The sequence below is a fragment of the Malania oleifera genome, chromosome 4 (genome assembly GCF_029873635.1).
Source record: "Malania oleifera isolate guangnan ecotype guangnan chromosome 4, ASM2987363v1, whole genome shotgun sequence".
Lineage (NCBI taxonomy): Eukaryota > Viridiplantae > Streptophyta > Magnoliopsida > Santalales > Ximeniaceae > Malania > Malania oleifera.
In genome coordinates this window covers 116,578,755-116,600,979 of record NC_080420.1, presented here as the reverse complement: position 1 = coordinate 116,600,979, position 22,225 = coordinate 116,578,755, and the positions used below count along the sequence as shown (strand labels likewise).

General features: G+C 36.2%; 1 protein-coding gene across 1 annotated transcript; it reads right to left on the bottom strand.

Annotated features, from left to right (window-relative positions):
• Window positions 1–11,406: 11,406 nt before the first annotated feature.
• On the bottom strand, window positions 11,407–15,104 carry LOC131154233 (formin-like protein 11). Its single transcript, XM_058106871.1, has 4 exons — window positions 13,282–15,104; window positions 13,008–13,198; window positions 12,336–12,571; window positions 11,407–12,259 (listed from the first exon to the last, which is right to left on the bottom strand). Exons 1-4 carry the CDS (start codon window positions 15,090–15,092, stop codon window positions 11,534–11,536), a joined length of 2,964 nt encoding a protein of 987 aa, XP_057962854.1. The 5' UTR covers window positions 15,093–15,104; the 3' UTR covers window positions 11,407–11,533.
• Window positions 15,105–22,225: the final 7,121 nt, after the last annotated feature.

The window sequence follows — 22,225 nt, the reverse complement described above, 5'->3', positions numbered from 1 at the left end:
AACTACAAGAAACATAAGATAAAATCTGCGTACAAGTATACTCTCTCAAAGAGCAAGTTAGTACAATTTCAGCACTATATACTTAAATGTAAAATATCAATTGGAAATAGAATGAAGCTCAAGTGTAGAATTCACCAATATCCTTCTTAGAAGAGGATTAGCAGTAGGAATTCAAAAGAAGAAGGATCGACACTTCAGAGTTCTCAGCAAAAGAATTTTTCAATGAGTGAGCAAGAGAACTTAGGAAGAACAAGAATACTTTCAACTTCTCAAAACAGATTTTTCAATTCTTAGTTTTTATTTGTTTTGCAAAACCATGTATTTATAGGTTTTAAAACTTGCAAAAGCTTCCTTAAATATTTTCCCTATTTATTAGAATATTTAAGGTTCAAACGGTTATAATTTAAAACATTAGAATTTTAAAAATTTGCCCGTTGAACAATTTTTAAATGTCTGACAGCAGTGACCCCATTTCAGTATTTTGGCCATAACTTTTTCTGTATAACTCCAAATTAGGTTTTCTTGGTGTCAAAAGAAAGCTAAGATAAAATTATACAACTTTCATGTTTACTACTCTTTAAAATAATGAGTTTTTGATAGGTAAAAATTTACCTCAATGCGGCTATATAAAAACTAACAACATTTGGGAAAAAACTCTTTTTGGTGCTCTTTATTCCAAAAATAATTCTAACCTTTTTAAAATAATTTTTGACCTTATAAAAATATTATTAAGGTATTTTAAAAAGTATCTAGGTCTAAGAAGTTAACATAAGAGCTTCAAAATATTTCAAATGATATTTTAAACATTAAAGCACTTACATGAGACTTCTAAAATATTAACATTCTAAGTTCTTGAATCTTCATGCTTTGTCTTTGGATTGAATCCATCTTTTCTTCAAGCTTCCATATTCTTTAAGCTTTCTTACTTTGCCTTTCTTTGGATCTTTTGCCTTTAATATGCCTTGACTTTCAACAACTTATTCATGTCCTCATGTTCTTCAACAAGTAATTCATGTCTTGGCTCATTTAAACTTCATTTGATCTTTGTGAGCACTTTGACCTTGCTTCCATCATATTTGATCCTTGTGGGCACTTTGACCTTACTTTCACATATATGAATCCTGAAATATCATTACTCACACAATTACATTAAATTTCACTTGTTTGTTAGCATCAAAACAAGATAACAAGATTTTAAGCCTTGCAAAGCCAACAAGAAGGAATAAATTATTCACGGTGTATGGCCATATGAGTTCAATTATAACACATTTTACTTTTCAAGTCAACATTTCATCTGATAAAAATACACTGACAAACATATTCTCATAATCATATAAATATAAAACACAAGCTTTTATAAGCTTTAAAACTATTTCTCAAATTCAATCATTTCCAACACATATTTACCCGCGAAGTTCCTGAGAATAGGGAAGTTTACCCACCCATACAAGTAGCTTCCCTCTGCCCTAATACGTTATGTGGCGAAGTATGATCATATCTGATACCTATCAAGGCACTCACCTTATTCAGTAAGTCCTTAGGCGGAGAGTTTCATTTCACCTCAATTATTTATGTTATTAACTCACACGGTTCCATTTCTCAATTTTACCATTCTTTATTTCTCAATTCCCATTATTTTTTTCGTTTCTCATTTTAGCCCATTTTATCATTCTTTTTCTTTCCGTTTCCATTTCACTATCCGAATCATGAGTATCCTTGGTATCAAATACCAACATCGTGTCTATAACCCATGGCCACCCTGAGGATCTTTCTTTCCACGTCATGCTTCCCTACATGGTCAAGGTTGTGCGGCCCGAAGGCAGGATCTAACCGCGGTTGGCCAACCCGGTTAGATCAAAATATCATATCGCGTCTGTAGTACAACTGGTCGGCCTATAGCCCTGATCCGGACTTAAGGGGCACAACAACTCTACAAAATGGTTCAGTTGACTATCACGCCACACGCTCCAAGAGTCCGTGTGGTTGCACTACATCACTAACAACAATACCGTACTCAATATCACAACCCATCATTAGAGTTTCCATAACCATCCATCAGAGTTATCATTACCACATACCTGCAATCATTATGCGGTATTGACATTTCATCAATCATATTTCAATATATATACATTTTTGAATTTACATGCTCATTTTCACGTTTCAATATTTCCATATCAATATACATTACTAAATTCATATCAGTATATCTCAATTCATCTCAATATAAATATTTTCATCTTTTTCTGTGCACATTTTATCATCTCATAATAGTATATATCATATTTCATGTATTTCAGCATTTCTCAAAATACCCATATCAGTAATTCACAAAATCTCATTTTTCATACAAAACATTTCCACTCACATATAAATACCATATTTCATTATTTTCCACTAATCACATCAATAATTCTCATTTCAATATTTTCTCAGAAATTACTCATCGTTGTATTTCATATTTTTCAATATATGTCCTATGCCACACAGTTTTCATCTAATATTCATAATATATTAAATTCAAACTTCAAAATATCACAATTTAATATTACTCAAATGTCACATAATTTATCTAATATTTATATCATAATAATTTCCCAAACAACATACCATATGCTCATTTTCACATATCAATTCAAATAGTAGCTCTAAAAATACTGTTATAATTTATTCCCCTTACCTAACTTACTGATAGTCTCGTTAGAACCCAAATCCTACGCCATTGGCGCCCAAAACTCTAATCCTGCAAATTTGCATTTTCGCCAGATTAATTAACTTATTTCCCAAAAATAATACTCATCTAACCTTCCCTAGGTTCCATATATCTCAAATTAACATTTAAATATTTAACACCCTCACTTAATTTTCTAAATTACGCTTGCGGGTCCCGAAATTACACCCGCGACACTCACCCGGGTCCTAAATTTCAAAAATCAAACTTCAACTTTAGATGCTCAATATTCTAACATTTATAAATTAACACTAATTAAATAATAATAAGCCCTTTAATAACCCCCTTCTCCCAAATTTGAGATTACGCCTACGACGACCCCACTAGAATTCCGCTCCACTAGACTTGTAGAAAATTATCCCTAGATTCTCGTGGTGGTGTCCGATTGTCTATTGGGCTTATAATTTGTAAGAAATTTAGAAAAAAGCAGAAAATTAGCTTACCCAAGGAGATACGCCTACGCCGCTCTTACCATAAATCCGCTCCGGTAGAAATGACGACAGTGGAAAATGGAGCTCAATGGTATCTTCTGATTTTCGATCGGGCGAGAATCCATCACGAAACTGAGAAGAGAGGGAGAGAGAACGAGAAGTGAGAGAAAGTAACAGTGGGGGGGCTGGTCTTGCGCAATTGAGATCCTGAATTCGCTTGAAGCTTCTTGCTTCAGGTGAATTGTTATATAATAATAATAATAATAATAATAATAATAATAATAATAATTTAATTAATATTAATAGTATATTTTATTAACAAAAATAAAAATAAATTTTAATTATTTTTTAATAAATTTAATAAATAAAATAATTAAATTATTATTATTTTTATTTATTTATTTATTTATTTTTTTTTTGGAATCAGCCCACTAATCTTGTATAGCCCTTGTTGGGGTTATTACACATTATACCAGGAAAATTGACTTCCTTCGAATCTGAGATCCAATAAACCACATCTAGTAATACAAATATTGAATTTAGCCATAGATGAACCCAAGGGAGGTCAACCTCCCACCCTTTCCTCATATGATCGAATTATATTAAAATCTCCCATAAAAACCCAAACCACATCAAAACTCGAAATCCCCTAGAGTTGTTCCCATAATTCTCTTCTCTCAATATGATAACATTTAGCATAAACAAAGGTAAAAAGCAGAGAGCCTCTATCCTCTGTTAACAAAATTGTCAAACATTGATTTGAAGCATCCACCCAAACAACCTAAACATCATCTTTCCACAACAGCCAAATCTTCCCACCATCCTCTACATTAGAACAAAAATTAGTAAATTGCAAATACACCGCCCACCTTCGTATCTTCTCCACATCTTGGAAAGGTTCAGAAACAGCAAAAATCGAAACTTTCTAATCTTTCATAATTTGTTTTAATCTTATCTTCGACGTGTCGACCCTCTTATATTCCAAAACATAATTTTGTCGATCATAAGTTCAATTTTTGAGGCATTGCCTTAACCCTCTTAGATTTTCTCACTTGTACATCTTCTTTATTTATTCCTTTCGATACCTCCACTGGCACATTACTTGGATCAGAACAATATTCTTTTTGAGTATCAATGCAAACCTCCATATCTCCCTCAGATAACACATCATAATTATCCCTACACACCACACCCTCCTCTTCCCCTCTCTCTCATCCACCTCCTCCACAATAAACTCCTCCCCATCCTTATCATTTTAAACTTCCCCCGCTTCATCAGAAACTTTGATTTCTTGGGCAGTCCTAGAACAGCCAACCAGTTCTACCTGCACCTCTAACACCCCTGACTTATGATCTTAAAAAATTTGGCTTTTTCTCCACTATTCTTCTCTACCAAGTTCACTTCATTCACTTTATGCGTACCCGCATTACTAACTTCATTCAAAACTTCTTTATTTTTCTCATTCACATTCAAAGGACCACTGTGACGACCTGTTTTTAACTGTTTTTTTTTATATATACATACTATAAAGTTCATAATGCTCTGATACCTACTAAACTAAACCAAACCATCAACCTAGACAATGGGAAGCGGAATCCATATAAACACAATCCAGAAAATATACAATACCAGTGTGTCTAAATATTCCACAAATATTACATATTTCGCTTTACTCTCAAGAACTACTCTTACTAATGCCAGGGCTAACAAAATTGTACCCCAAAAATACTCACCCTTAAAAAGGGTAGACTAACAGCTCTTCTATCTGCGAGCCTGCTCTGCTCGCCCAACTGGCTCATTTGAAAAAAATAGTTCAACACTGGGATGAACCAAAGTTCAGTAAGACGAAACATGCTATCACTAGTGTGTGGCTACTGAGATATGGATCTATAAAAATTAATCTGAGTTAAGAGTAGTACAAATAACTAAATTTGAAAATGCTGATACTACATAACATATTATAAAACCTTTAACTATATAATTTAACATGTCAAACTGTATGAAGTTACTTTTCATAATAATACTTGTAACGTCCTCAAAATTCTATCCATTTTTTTTTATATGTATATATCTATGTATCCATATCTAAGTAGTGGGAACACATATCATATAACCATTCACATATATACTATACAATACCAGAATCCAGTATATACAGACCATAACCATACAAAATATCTCTCCAACATCATCTACCTAAAAATATATACAACTCTGTCAAAAACTCACCCTATAACCAGGGTAATCAGAACACTCTCTATCCGCGAGCCTGATCTGCTCGCCTAACTAGCTTACCTGAAAAATGTTAGAGTAATGGGGTGAGTCGATGCTCAGTAAGTGGAAATATGCTATTACTAGTGTGTGGCAACAAAGTTAAGGATACTTTTAAATAATAACTGAATTGTAATATAAAAAATAATCTGTAACGCATATTTTTCTTTCTCAATTTAAAACATACTGTATCGTCTGTATTTATCTACTTTTCATACTGATAATATCATACTATACTCATTATATACTGTAAAACTGTATACATATACATATTTGTGCTTTATCCCTAGGACTCTGTACGTCATGATTTGACCCCTCATGACAGGATTGTGCGGCCCGTAGGCAGGACTTCTTCTTGCCGGCCCTCCAAATAAGTCAATATACTCTATACTACCTCAGCCCGGCCAAACTGCATCCTCTCCTAAGCTCAGGACTGGCTACTACCTCGTCAAACCGGCCCCTCCACCCAGTGAACTGGGAAGCTGCATACTCTCCAAGCACGGCTGACGGTACGCACACACTATCTGAGATATGTGGTTGCACTTTATCTATATCTAGCAATGGTACTGTGCTCTGTAATCTTTATCTGTATCTGTCTGTAATCTTTCCTCAGGGATCTGATACTATATATATATATATATATATATATATACACACACACACATATATACTCTTTTACTGTTTTCATCATGTTTCCAAAATTACCATAACTCTATCTTTCTATACTGTAAATACTATAATCTCTGTATACTGTATCTGTAGCATCTTGATGCTACCTCTGTATCTCTGTCTGTATACTCTGTCTATATACTCTGTTTGTATACTTTGTATGTTATGGTAATAGGAAACATGACATGCTATAATTCCGTATATACTATTCTAGTATAAAACTGTAATATAAATACTGATCTGAGTAAAACTGTATGCATGTATATGTATATATATCTGTTTCATGAAGCTATTCATATAAAAGTTGTATATGCATGTACATTTCTCTATATACTCTTTGTGAATATAAATCTATATCTGTATATTCTGTGTAATCTCATATACTGGAAAAGAATTATATAAACTGTATATATTGTCTATATCTGTATATTCAGTATAGTATGATACTTTATAAAAGTTATACCATACCTTTATCACATGAAAATCTACTCAAGCCACACAAGCATTTAAACTCATATTCTGTAAATACTATATAATAAACTGGTATAAATATGTGTCTATGAAATCTCTGATAGCATTATGAAAAATCCTAACATAGCATATTTTCCTTATCTTAACTCTGAAAAGCCCCGTAGGGTTCCTAACTCATCATCCTGAAAACACAGTCCCCCAGAACAAAATATCAGTATTTTCTTACCTACAACATTTCTCATAACTGAGGGAAAGACAAATACTGAATAAAATGCCTTACCCTGAGATTGGGACGAAATCCAACCCAACTTTTCCTACGATAAGCTCCGGCAGGCTTGCAAAGAACTTCGCCAGAAGCGTCGTGGTGGCCTCAGATCTTCGATCCGGTGAGGAACAGGGCTGGAAACGAAGAGAGAAGTGAGAGAAGATCGTAGAGAGAGAGAGAGAGAGAGAGAGAGAGAGAGAGAGAGGAGAAAGAGAGAGAGAAGAGCGTTAAAAATGGTTAAAAATTCAGGTTTTCCACTTTTATACTGCGGCCTTCGTCGACGAGACACGTCATCTCATCAACGAATCTTTCAATAAATTCATCGACGAGGCCCTTTATTCGTAGACGAAATTTAGGCTACCCCCAAAACCCCTCTCGGTATTTTCTCCTCGATGAGGCCCTGTATTCATTGACGAATTTCCTTATACACTCATCGACAATGCCCTGTATTGGTCGACGAGTTCTGGAAATTCCTTGAAATTATTATTATTATCCCCAATTATTATTATCTCCAAAATGCGATGTCGTCGAAGTCTACTGCCCTCCTTTGTTCCTGTTTCCATTTTCCTCCCTCTTTAATATTTAACTATCAATATTTTCTGGGTCGTTACAATAATACTATTTTGAAAAGTCTGATAATACTATAGTATCTGAGAATATTTCCCTGGATGACTATATGTCATGATTTAACCCCTCATGACAGGGTTGTGCGGCCCGAAGGCTAGATCTATCCTGGCTGGCCTACCAAGGTAAACCACTCTACTCCTTGGTCAGATCGGCCCTCCTCAACCCATATCTAATGGGGAGCCCATCCACAACTAGGCACGATCGACCTCATACCACTTACTATCTGAGTTAAGTGGTTGCAATCTGTACTGAATATCTGTATATCTGTAGCTACGGTATCGTGTTCTGCTGTCTGCTCCATCAGGGTCTGATATTATATAATACGTTTCTATATACAACTAACTGGTTTACCATGATTCTGTAATAACTGTATAAACCATGATGCTATAATAATATGTAACTATATCAATTGTATTTTTCTGAGATAAATTGTAAATTTGTATGTCATGGTACTGTAAAACTATAAAATCATGGTATTCTAAAAGATACTGTAAACACATTTCACTGTCTGTATATTCTGTAAAATATATTCCTGAAAATACTGTAAAAACATGTTTCTATATTGTATTCATGCTCTCATGCCACACAATAATTTAAAAATATTTTAACATCAATAATATATTGCATAAATTTCTGTTCTGAATAATAATCTGGTAAAAACATAAACTTTATACTGAAATTATACTAGGTTTTGCTAGCATAACATGTTTCCCTTACCTAACTGTCGAAAAGCCCCTATTGTATACTGGTCCTACACTTGTAGGGCTTCCTATTCCCCACCCTGAAAATCATATTTTCCAGAATAGAATATCAATATTTCTTGGCCTACATCATTTCCTACAACTGTCAGAAGACCAAAAATTGAATAAAAGACCTTACCCTGATTCTGGGGAGAAATTCGACTCAATCCCACTGACGATCCGCCCCAGTAGACTTGAAGAGAACTCTGCCGGGAGTGTCGTGGTGGCCTCAGATCGTCGATCCAGCGACTGATGGGGCCGAAATCGAAGAGAGATGGAGGAAGAACCATCCAGGAGAGAGAGAGAGAGGAGAGATTTACGCCAAAAATTATGCGAACCAAATTTAGGCTACTTATACTACGACCTTCGTCGACGAGCCACGTCACCTCGTCGATGAGGTCAAGAGACAATTCGTCAACGAACCCTACCCTTCGTCGACAAAATTCAGAGTCGCCCAAACATCCTCTTGGTATTTTCTGGTCGATGAAGTTCACCCTCGTCGACGAGATCCTGCTATACACTCGTCGATGAATCCCCTGTATTCGTTGATAAAGTCTGTCGTCTCGTTCTATTCTTTTCCCATTTCTATCCCTATTAATTATTTAAATACCATTATTCTTTGGGTCACTACAACCACGAACTTAGACCTTCATTCTTTTTCTCCTCCACCCTCTGATCCTGAATCCACAAAATAGGACCTTCCTTTTCTACCATCACATTTCCTTTTCTACTGATTTCTTTACAGACCATCCCGTCCCCTTCCTTCCTCATACCTACCTTCCTTTTATCCTTAGGATTTACTCCAAACTGGCATACCACATTAGTGTGACCTTGTCTACAACATTTATTACAATAGAAACCCCTCTTCTCGTGTATTACCCTTTGCCAACTCTGTTTTTGTCCTAACAACAACGAAAAACCCTCCACGGGATTCTTTTGCAAATCCACTTCAACACACAATCTTGTACCAGTGGCTTGTGTTCTATATAATGTGGCATTATCCGTACCCAAAAATCTACCAAATCTAGTGGCAAAACTCTATAAACAATCCAGTCTATATAAATGTAAAGGCAAACCTGGTAAGAAAATCCACTGTGGTACGATTGATGGCTCCTTATTGACATCAAAATTCACAGGAACCCTGCCACCCATTTTCCTTCTCGTGCCCATGCATGAATGTAGTCCTTTTCATTTACCAAATGCAACAAAACATGATAGTTGTCCATAAAACTTATCATTGGAACTTTAGAAAGACCCCAAGAGATTGGATAATATGCCTCTAAAGGACATCGATAAACGGCCTTGCAGAAAGAAATTTAAGCACCAACGCAAACTTTAGATCCTCAGCAGCCCTTTCCGTCTCCACATCCTAGAAAACAAAACCTAATTCCTCATTAATCAGTTCCGGCTTCCTCAAAGGGTTTTTGAATTTCAAAGATGGAATTGGCCTCTTCAATGCTTCCGAAAACGATTTTCCACCAGCGAAAACTTCCCCCTTTCCGACCATATCATCCCCCAAACCACTCCCTGCAACCCGTGAACCACCGTTGGCACCTCCCCTCAACCCTCCAGTAACAACTACCGAAGGTGGAGCGGCCATGGCTAGAGGCTACATGTTTTTCATATTGAAAACCTAAAAGTAAAAAACCAACCATTTGTGGAGCTTCTCGATGGTTCATGAAGACGCCGTCGCAGCTACTAGACGTCTTAGTCGCAGGTGCTCGGAGCGCTTTGTACGTCGTTGCCATCACCATGAAATTGAAGCTTCTTCTGTGACCTTGACAAGATACGACCGTGGCGATTTGCAGTGGCTCGCAGCGAACTCCGGCAACTCGTAGATGGCCTCCAGCGACTCGTAGACAAGCCTAAATTGTGGAGAGAGTAAATGGAAACTGAGTATGGCCCTCAAGATTCCAATCTCTTCCCGGCGATTCACGAAGTCACTGTCACAGCTACTCAACATCTCAGTCACAGGTGCTTGGTTGTCGGAGTGCTTCGTACATCATCGCCGTCACCATGAAACCCTATTCGCACCGTCACCATGAATATTTTAGTACAGACAATACTACAAAACGTGTTGTTGCTGTTCTTAAAGCAAATATTCATTATACTAAAATCATATGACATAACAAAGTCTAAGATCATCTCTCCAAACTCATTTTTGTCTCCATATCCATATCCTCCATATGTCCTCTCATAATTTTTATTATCCCTTCCAACGTGTCCATTTAGATCTCCTTCTATAAATATTTTCTTAGTCCTTAATATGCCTTGTATCTATCCATATCTTCCCAAAATTGTCTCTTAAGATTTTCTACTAAACCGACTTGAGGAGCATAATCACTAATGATATTTATTATCTCATCCTAATACCATTTTAATTTTTATAATTCTATCCCCTACTCTATTTACATCAACAACGTTATCTTTTAAATTTTTGTCTATAATAATTCCTACTCCATTCTTATGTTTTTCTTTTCTAGTGTACCAAAGTTTAAATCCTGATTTATCAATTTCTCCAGTTTTCTCTCCCATCCACTTAGTTTCTTGAAGGCAAATTATATTAATTCTTCTTCTGATCATTGAATCCACAATTTCCATGCTTTTACCCGTAAGTGTCCTTATATTCCAAGTTGCTAATATAATTCTAGTTTCCTGAACTAATGTCTTTACTTGCCCACGTCCAGAATGATTCAGGAATCCCCGCATATTTAACATCGTACCCGGGCGCCGACACGGGGCGTCACTTCGGGGCAATGACCTAGCCTACCCTCATCCACTTTTCACTACACTCGGGTAGTACAAGTGCAACGCGTGGCTCGTAGGGGACGCCCCAGCAAATATTCGGTAAAGATTCATATCATAGTGATCTAACAAATTTTACGCTGACAGCTACCTACGCAATCCTCCTCATTACTCGGGCTTGGGACCGGCTGTGTGTGAAAAAATTAAGCATTAAGTGCATCACAGGCGGAGTTTCTTTTCTACTGCAAAAGTCAAATATATGAAATCAAATAGAGTTTGTTAGTATTGCTGTTTTTGTTGTCTACATGTATATATAAGATTTTTCAAACCACCCACAAGCTTAGGATTTTAGGAGTCGTGGTATTTTGTTAGTGTAAATGTTTTTGTTGTTGTTAAGTCCACATTTATGTGCTTCTGCAGTTGCATGGGTAATGTTAGAGTTTTGTACGAAGAAGATTGAATATAACTCTGATTGTTATTTGTTAGTACAACACCTTGATGCAACACCAATCAATCTGAACAATCCAAGATTCTAAATAAAACTCATGCACTCTAAACATAGACAAACCAACCAATGTGCTCTCTACCGGAAGGGGGCTAGAGGGTTTTTACTGCTTTGAACCTTCGAGCTTCTTAACTCTTTACACACGCGGTCTAACATGCTGAGAAAATCTCTTACGATCACGAAAATGCGAAGTGGGTTTGCTTCATCTTTGCTCACATCCCCATGAAAATATTCTGTAATCTCTTTAACTAGTAGTAGGACTCCGTCTTCATTTTCCTGCAACTCCTTCAGATTCTTCTCTGCATGACTTAGGAACATTCTCATCGAGTGGACAAAGTTTCGGCTTTTGTCATCTACACAGTCCTTGTGCAGCAGATGTTGCAACTTAGCCATTCCATCTGATAGGTTTGAAACCGAGTTCGCAAGAACATCCAAGTCTATGGAGGCCGTCTTCTTCACGTTGCACAGCTCGGTGCTCAGACCAGACACAAGGTCTAGGCCCATTCTTCTGTAATTTTCTTCTCTTTCTTCAGCAGTTCTGCTCTTGTTTTTCTGACTGAGCTTCCCCATGATGCTCTCTGATACTTTTATTCCTTCTGACCGAACTATTTCTTGGACGACAAAGTGGAGCAAGGTAGTTTTCCCATCAGTTCCTTTCACATCAGCAAGCTTTAGAAGAGCGTCAAGCTTAAATGCTCTAGCACCTCCCCTGATTGTTCCCACATTCATTCTGTTTCCTGTTTTAAGCACAGCTTCAAGTAATTTCAGGAAGAGGCGGCTGGATCGCAGTTCCTTGCATGCCTCCTAGTGTGGAGAGAGATATCATAATTAGAATATTGCTTTTGATCAAAACTGGGATGATTAATGATTAGACAATTACCTCTAGGACTGAAAAAGACTTTCTGAGATGAACTACCTCATCTTCAAAGGTGTCTCTGTAGAACATGGCTTCAATTCTTTGAAAGGCAAATGGTATATTAAGCATTGCCTTGACAAGCCTCTCAGCCGAGCCCAGTTCATTGATGTCTCCTGTATAGCTTGAGAGCTTAGCCTCTTCTTCTTTGGTGGGTACCATCTTAACCAGTGCCTCTATTTGTTGTAAAGACAAGCCATCCCCTGATTATCGTAGATGTTTTACAAATGGAGCAGAAATGCCAAAGTGGTAATTGGAAATAGATTTTAAAAGTATTGCAAAAAAGAAAGGCTTTTAAAAGTTAACTCCTCAGAAAACATATGATAATGTTTGGTAAATCTATTTTCTTCAAGATGGGACATTTTACCCAGTCTGTTGCCTGAGACTATGCAAAACAAATATTAACACTTTGTTTTAATCCTCAAGACATTGTTCTGATAATCAGCTATTGCTATCCTGCTACTTATCTTCAAGTCTGATTTTGGATTGTTACCCTCTTCTAGCAAATTGGGTATGGGGCATTGTGAATGAAAGGGCATTTTGGTTCACAGTTCACTGTCGCTTCTCTATCCCGACAACTGCATTTTGAAGAAAGGGAATGAACAGGTCCTTGATTATGATTATTTATGTAATTTCTACCTTGTTGAAGTGCACTACAGACTTGCTCAGCAGTGACATTCAAGGCTTTTGAGAGTATTGTTATGTTCTGTAGTCTCTTTGGCTCAAGGACGTGCTTGGTTGGAGAAGGGCTCTTGCTCTTTGCTTCGTCATTCTTCATTGAGTCTTGTAAGTTGTATCCAAAAAGCGACTCTATCATTTTCTCGTCGAGTCTGTTCCATGTACCATAAATTGCTCAGATCTCTACTAAGAGGAATTGGAATTGCAATCAAAGTTTGACAAACTAGGAACTTACTCAAATGAGCTTGATCTCAGTTTGTCCCACACCATAGAACGATCAGGCGTGGCTCTAACTTTGTCCCAATGAAGTGGTTTCAGTTTTGGGAGTGGCGCTCCATCTTTTCCAAACGGCATGAGTTGTGGAAAATGAGATGGCGGAGGAGGTGGCGCTTTGATAGAGTTGCCATTTCCTTTTAGAAATGGTGGTGGTGGTGGTGGAGGAATACCTTCTGTAGTTGGGGTAGGTTTAGGAGGTCTTCGAGGTGAAGAAGGGAAGTCTTGTTCCGGAGTTTGGTTTGATCCCGAAGAAGATTCTGAAAATCCACTAGGAGAGGAAGAGCTTGGCAGTGTAGCAGAGCACGAGGCTTTAGATGCTGTTTTAGTTGTAAAAAAAGAATGAGAATATAAAATGCGTATGCGTGAGGACGGAGGTGGAGGGGGTGGTGGAGCTGGTGGCGTCGGGGGCATGGGGGGTGTCTGCACCTGCTGGATGTCCTTCTGACCGCTCAAAGAACATGAATCTGTCAGTATATTCTGTTTTGGACTGCAAGGACATTGTGGAGGATTTGACTGTAAACTGGCAGCCGTGGTTGAGATGAGAGCTGAGGCTGTCATTGGAATTGCTGGGTTAAAAGAAGAGTATGGAGATGAAGCTACTGATATCTTTGACACATTTGGGGAGAAAATTTCTGATGTCTCACTAAAACTGCCAGCTGAAGCATTGGAAAGCCTGACAGTAGAGGAATGTGAATCACAGGGAGAATGAAAAGACTCGTCATCTGATGAATGTGCATCAATGGGTATAATTTTATCTGCAGAGGAAGAGTTCCCACCATCAGATTCGTATTTCATGGATTCTTCATCTCCAGATTCGTATTTTATGGACTCCACACGCTCATGAACTGATGTAATTTCCTTAGTGGATTCTTCAGATTCATATTTTATTGATTGTGCATCTTCATGAACTAATGAAATTTCCCTAGTAGATGAACTAACATTATCGTCTTCGATACTTGTTGGTTCCCGTTCCGATTCTTCCCTGTCATGCAATGGTGAATTTGATGTGTTTCGATTTGATGGAGTGTTCACCATTTCAGGACTCTGTTTAAGACATGAAGTTTGTCTCTCTATGTCCATTCCTACTGAATTTAGATAGAAAAGGTCAAGGCCGGGATTGAGGCTCACCTTGCTAGTTGAATATTTGGAATTCACATGCTTTGATTTACCTCTGGCTCCTCTGTTGTTGTATATTGACATTGTTCCTTTTCGATATTTTCTGAACCAGATGAGCCCAAGTGCACAAGTTACGAAAGCTATTCCAACAGACACAAGAACTGGCAGTAGAATTCTTTTTCTAGTTCTAGTTTCATCTTTGTCCTTCTTGAGAATCTCGTGGGGTGATGGAATGGCATACCGGTGAGGCGGTGAATGGTGTGAGTGCACATGGACAGGCAATGTTGCAGGAGCAGGGGCTGGAGCTCCAGCTTCAATGGTGGGTGATGGAGAAGGTGCTGGTGAGACATACTGATCGGTACTCTCTCCAGGAGATGGATGACTTCTTGCGCTGATCCTCTTCAGTCCTAGCAAACTTCTGAACTTTTCCAAGATGAAATCCTTCTTTTCTTCATTTTCATCCTCTCCTGCAACTTTCTCAATCTGATTTTCTTTGATAACCCCATTGCTCTCCATGAAATACAGCTGTTGTAGGCCACGACTGTTGAAACTCTCCAGAGCATTCAATGAGGCATCTGCAATCACAATGTGGGTAGTTTGGAATGAAGTGATCATGAAGATGGTGAGGATCATGTGTAGAATCTCAGAACCCATGCTCTACCCACACAAAAATCATCAAGGAATCAATCCAACTTTCTGCTTATAAATCCAGCCAGCTCATATTTAATTCTGTTTCAGTTTTCCTGCAAAAAGCAATGTATTTTGGGTGGCATGAGTTTTGGCCTTTGGGTATTGAAGAAGATCTGGTGCAAAGAGCCTTTAATGCTACTCCAAGGAACCCCTGAAATTGGCAGTTGTGTGGTTGTACTGGGCCTTTACTCCTCCCGTTCATTTCCCCTCTCCCTCTTCTCTCCTCCATTAATTCCCTCTGTGAAGTACTGTTACTTTGTATCTCGGCCTGTGATTTTCTTCTTTATTTATTATCAGCAGTTTATATTTTATTTTGAAGAAAAGCTGAGCATGTTTTCTGCACTTTAGGAGCCACACGCCTGCATAATTTTCTTCAGTGGTTTCAGTTTAAATATCCAAACTCCAAATAGCTAAGTTATGAAATCCCATTCATGGGTTTTGTAGTTGAATCAAACTCTTTTAGTATAGTTAAAACTCGGAGAGCAATGCAGGAGTGTTGCAGCCTTGCAGGGTCCCATTTGGTTGGGACTGACCTACCCCTTAGGAAGGTGATGGTGTAAGCTCCCCCACCCGGCCCCCGTTATTTAAAGAAGAGAGAGAGAGGGGGACCGTCTCTTTCTCATGTGATCTTCCTACCGAGAAAATGATATGTACACAAGAAAAGACAAAATGTTTGATGTTGAATTATGTGAAGATATTTCTATAATACACGTCTTTCTCTGAGCACTTTTCCATCATATGGCTCCATTTGCAATAGGTTCTGCTGCTAGTTTTCGGATTCACAATTAGAATCCAAGCTTGGGGAACACACATTTCAGGCAGACAGGAAAGAAAAGAGAGCCATCTGCATACCATGGGCAGCTCAGTTACCTTGGCTTGGCCGTCACTAGCTCTGTCTCTCTCACAATATGACAAGGGACCACGTCTAATGCCATGCCTACCTTGTGTCTGATGGATTAGCTCCTCGTCTTAAATAATATTCCACTATTCCTTGAATGTTTTGATTACTTGAGAGACCATGTAGCACTAGGGGGTGTAAGAATAGGAAGAGGAAAATGCTGTAGTATTGAAAATGCTTCAAGACACTTTATAATGTCGTTTTGCAAATATGTTTTTAGGATACAATGAAACTCAGATTATGAGATGATATCAGTTTACATTATACACAAACGAAAACTAATCACTAACATGTTGGGAAATGATCTATGAGCAACAATCGCACAAGCAAAAATTATGCAACACAAATGTAAGACCAGATTTACGTGGTTCGGTACACTATGACCTACGTCCACGGAAGAGCACAAATCCACTATAATCACTGGGAGAATTACACAAGGAGAAGGAAGAGGCTATTGCCCTCAACTCCTCTCTCACTCTCTCTTCTCTCTACCTCACAACACAGCACCACACACTTTCTGCAACACAGTTCTCTGAACTCTCACAATGCAGCTCTCTGCATGCACACACACACTGCAACTCACCACACACTGCTACAATTCACGGCACATTCCACACACACATACATTACATATATATACACATGGGAGGGGGAAGAAGTCAAATATGGAAGCTGTAATTTCAAGGTGGTAGGCAGATTGTTGGTGGCGGTCCATCTCTGGCTTTAACATTTTCAGCTGGGTGCGGCTGCTGACACACATATGAGCCACACATCTCCTAACATAACACCCTTAGAGTTATCTGAACAAATTTTTTGGTATTCTATCTCTGCAGAAAATAGAATCCAGATTTGAAAATGATGTAATTTGTGGAAGGATTAGAGAGAAAGAGAATAAGAGAATGATGAATTTTCTTGATCTATTTCATGGAGTTAACTTGTCTTTATATAAACAAAATCATGCCTTTTCCGAAAGGTTGCATTTGTAGTGAAAAGTTGCATCCATTCAGCACTGTTTATCGCGTATCAGTCAACTGTGCCCGAAAGGGTCAGTCGACTGGGCTTATTCTGTTTGAATATTTTCAAAATCAGAATGAGGTCAGTCGGCTGTATTCGATAGGATTAGTCGATTGAGCTTATTCTATTTGAATATTTTCAAACTTAGAAGTACCCCATTCGCCTAACTTAATCCATATAAAAATATAAGATTAATTTTTAACCATCCGATTATGATCAACGGTCACGATCTCGCAACAATGCAAGCGTGTTAAGTGCTTGTGCGTCAATTAAATGCACCACTAGCGCCTTACAGCCCACGCCACTCGCGTGCGCGCATGCGTGTGCATAGAGTACACACTAACACTTTCTCTTAACAAATTTTAAGAGATTATTTCACTTTATCATTTATTAATGACCTTTTATTTTCCGCTTTTTCCAATGTGGAACAAACTAACATAACTTTAAATGCTTTAGGAAATTCATCAAAGGAAGACTTTGAAAATCTACCCATAAAATCGTATAATTTAAAAAATATTTCAACAGGGGGTGGGTGGGTGAGTTTTGGGTTTAAGATGATTACTGGTTTTGAGTTGCTTTAATCTTTGCACAGTGGCTTTGGATATGAATGTAGGTTCTCTTGCATCTTTATGGGCTTACCCTCTCCTTTTCCCATTTCATCTTACTCTTGGCATTTTTTTTTATTTATTTTTTTAAAAGAAAATGGAATTTAAAAATATATTTTTATAAAAAAATTAAAAAACGCAACACTACGAGTGTTCAACAACCCGGATAACCCAAATTGAACTGACCTAAAAAACCAGTTTCAAATAGTTTATGCGTTTAGTGGTTTCTCACTTTGCATAACCTGATTGTCTGGTTTGGCATGCAGGTTTGCAGGTTTAGCATCTAACCTGACCCAACCCAACCCGACCTGCCTCTATACATCAAAAAAATTAATGAAGACCTAAGAAAGAATGCATATATTGGATTGTGAAATTGACACATTTTAAGAGTATTTTAATTTTTATGTTTTTGGTTTTACATTTATTGTAATGATGCCTATGATGTCATTTTGGAAGATAAAGGAAATATTTTGTATTATATGATTTTAATGTGGTTACGAGTATGTATGTTAGATAACAAATATAATTCTTCTTTAATTATTTTCAAAATTTTACTTAAATTGTTTTTTTTTTATTTTTTATTTTCTACTTCACCTTTAAACAAACTAAACCACCAACTTGACCCAAACTCACCTGACAATTAAATCGACCCGAATGGCTAGTGTTCGAGTCTTGGGGGTTACGACTTTTCATTTGAGATAATACCTTAATATTTAAATGGACAAGGGTAGGGGGGCGACAATTAACCATTCGATCATGATTAATGATCATGATCTCGCAACGATGCAAGCGTGCTAAGTGCTTATGCGCACTTGTGCACCAACTAAATGCACCACTAACGCCCTACAACCCACACCACAGGCGCACGTGCGTGTGCTGACAATGCTTTGCAGTGTCCTAGGGATCACTAAAGTACACACTATCACTTTCTCTTAACCAATTTTAAGAGTTTATTCCACCTTATCATTTATTAATGACCTTTTGTTTCTCACTTTTTCTAATGTGAAACAAACCCACGTAACTTTAAATGCTTTAGAAAATTCATCAAAGGAAGACTTTGAAAACCCACCCATAAAATCGTATAATATAAAAAAAATATTTGGACAGGGGGTGGGTGGGTTTTGGGTTTAAGATGATTACTGTTTTAAGTTGCTTTAATCTCTGCACAGTGGCTTTGGATATGAATGTAGGTTCTCTTGCATCTTTATGGGCTTACCCTCTCCTTTTCCCATTTCATCCTACTCTTTGCATTTATTTATTTATTTTTTTAAAAGAAAATGGAATTTTAAAATATATTTTTATAAAAAAAATTAAAAAACGCAACACTACGAGTGTTTGACAACCCAGATAACCCAAATTGAACCGACCTAAAAAACCAGTTTCAAATAGTTTATGGGTCAGTTAGCGGTTTCTCACTTTGCATAACCTGATTGTTTGGTTTGGCATGCAGGTTTAGTGTCTAACCCACGTGCCTCTATACGTCAAAAAAAATAATGAAGACCTATGAAAGAATGCATATATTGGATTGTGAAATTGACACATTTTAAGAGTGTTTTAATTTTTATATTTTTGGTTTTACATTTGTTGTAATGATGTTTATGATGTCATTTTGGAAGATAATGGAAATATTTTGCATTATATGATTTAATGGGGTTAAGAGTATGTATGTTAGATAACAAATATAATTCTTCTTTAATTATTTTCAAAATTTTACTTAAATTGTTTTTTTTTTTTTTTTCTACTTCACCTTTAAACAAACTAAACTACCAACTTGACCCAAACTCACCCGACAATTAAATCGACCCGAATGGCTAGGGTTCGAGTCTTGGGGGTAAGACTTTTCATTTTAGATAATGCTTTAATATTTAAATAGACAAGGGTAGAGAGGCAACTTATTATCCTAGTTGAGTAGTTAAGTATTCGAAAGGGTCTCTGACACCATCAATTTTTATAAAAAAATAAAAATATAAATTAAGATGACCCAAGTCGATCGAAACACATCCTTAGTGATTTGACTTAAGATTAGTTTTTTGCTAAATTTTATATTCAACCCCACCCATCACACCCTGACACAACACCAAAGTTAATCTAATCAAGCGATCCATTTATGTTCTTCAAGCATTTCCTCAATATTTTTTTCGGTTCATAATCTTCTCATCTGCAAATGAATTAGCCCATCCTTCTTCATTCCAAATAGAGATCAGATTTTATTCATGGAGTCCAAGATTCTCCTAGTTAGGGTACATGAAAAGAAAAATAAATAATTAACCTTCTGATCTAGTGCCTTAGTTCCAGCATAGACAGTCTCCAACATCTGTCGGCAAGAACATGCCAAGAATTTTGGTAGCTCCAATATCTTCATCCAGATTATTTCCTGGTTCATCTGTCATGCACTGTTGTTTTTAATCGTACAATTATTCTGCGCACGGCTATGATCAGTTATATTTGAACAGTATTCGGTGAAAACTAAATTTATCGACCAAACCGAAGAAGTTCGGTTAAATCAATTTGGTTAAAATTTTCATTTCGATCGATTTGGTTAGAATGCATGACTACGAAAGTCAAGTTTAAACCAATAATACAACTTGAGTAATAATATTGTAAATTTGATTTATTTTTATACAAATCTACAAATCTAAGTTCAAGGCTTGATACCACTTCAAGATACGATTTCAGAATATTTTATATGAGAGAACAAAGGGTGGTTCGGAAAGTAGATGCTTGGAATATGAATTTCAAAATTTAGATGTGTAAAATTAGAAAAAGAAAAAGCAACATGAACTTATATGCTTGAAATTCTACTAATTATATTTAAATTGGCTTTAATGGGTTTATTTTATTGATGTGACAAGTAAAAACTTAATCCCCTGAAATTTTTTTAATTTTTAAAATATTTAATTAAATTTTGATTTGTTGTAAACTTACAATTTGAAATATGATCAATTGTTCACTATTCAAATGTGTTGATAAAATAAGAAATAAAGGAAGATGATTACATGTAATCCAATTTGGAACTTGGAAAATGTTAGAAAAATGAGGGAAAAATATCAAGAAATTCACATTTTGATGTTTGGTTATCAAAAAAACTGAGAAAAAAGATGAAAAGTATATCAAATCCATGAACAAAATTTTAATTTTATAAATCATTAATATTTGATTTTTCTAATATTTAATTGTATTAAATTAAATTTTCATTTTTTAATCATGTTTTGCATAGAAGGAAAGTATAATAGAAAATATTTTTTTTTCTTATTTTCCTTTCCTTTTCTTTTTTCCAAATAAAAGCTTTTTGATCTAAATGGACCATTATGTTGTCTTTAATTTAATGTGACAACTAAAAAAATTGACCCCCAACCTAAGTTCTTTAAATTTTTAGATTTTAAAAATTGTTTAGTTCAATTTTGATTTAAACTTACACAATTTAAAAGTGTTTGTAAAACAATAAATGAAAAAATAATTACGTTTAATTGACTTTGAATGGTCATTAAATTTTTTGACATGCATACATGTCTCTATTTATAAACTCAAGTAGTATTATTATTATTTATTTTTTTGGGTAACATCGCTTTCTACCACCATCAACAATTTTCTTAAAACACTGTTTGAAACTCAGAAAATATTATGTTGGAATTGGTATATACCCAAGAGGGGGGTGAATTGGGTATTAAAAATTTCTTTTAGGTTGAACTCAATTCACAGCCAGTTTTCACAACTTAGGATCTATCTAAACAACCCAATTAATTAAGTATGCAAATATTTAAGCCAAATAATATATTCTCAGTAAATTAAATACTTGCATACAATCATCACATCATATCCTATTTAATCTTTAAAGCGTGTATGTGAAAATGATTAAACCATGAAAGTAAACATACACGAAAGACGCATATCTCATTTAAATATAGGGCATGTAGGCAAAAGTATTGGGCGGGTAATCTTCCATATTTTCAGGAATTTTGCGGGTAAATATGTGTTGGAAATGATTAAACTTGATAAATGGTTTTAAAACTTATTAAAACTTGTGTTGTATATCTATATGATTATGAGAATATGTTTATTAGTGTATTTTTTTTGGATGAAATGATGATTTGAAGTAAAGTGTGTTATAACTGAACTCATATTGCCACACACTGTAAATAATTTATTCCTTCTTACTGAAATGTGTCTCACCCAAATTATCTAAATTTTTCAAGGAACAGAGATAGACTAGGTGATAGAGCTCCTAGACCATAAGAGGCTGAGACCCTGACACACAGGGTGAGTTCTTGGACTAGGGGGTGTAATTCCCCTAAGATTGTATTGTTTTTGGGTATGTGATGGTAATATGTATATATATATGTACGTTGATACTCTGAGTATTGTATTCTAGTTGTTAGGTATATACTATCTTCCGCTGTTAGGTTGTATAAATGAAATGACTTTTTACCCGGTACCCAATGCAGGTTGAGTCATATGAGTGGTAACAGGGTTGTTGACGTGACCGATTTGTGAATATTATTGATGACGAGTGAATATTTATTATTGTTTATAAAAAAAATTTGTACGAAAATTGGGGCGTCACAATTTGGTATCAGAGCCTA

What these genes read in the sequence shown, in the direction of transcription:
- LOC131154233 (XM_058106871.1), bottom strand. Translation starts at nt 15,092, where the DNA reads ATGGGTTCTGAGATTCTACACATGATCCTCACCATCTTCATGATCACT. An exon ending in CTGAGATCAAGCTCATTTGA is followed by an intron (nt 13,199 to 13,281) that starts GTAAGTTCCTAG and finishes TACATGGAACAG; the next exon opens with ACTCGACGAGAAAATGATAG. An exon ending in CTGTAGTGCACTTCAACAAG is followed by an intron (nt 12,572 to 13,007) that starts GTAGAAATTACA and finishes TACGATAATCAG; the next exon opens with GGGATGGCTTGTCTTTACAA.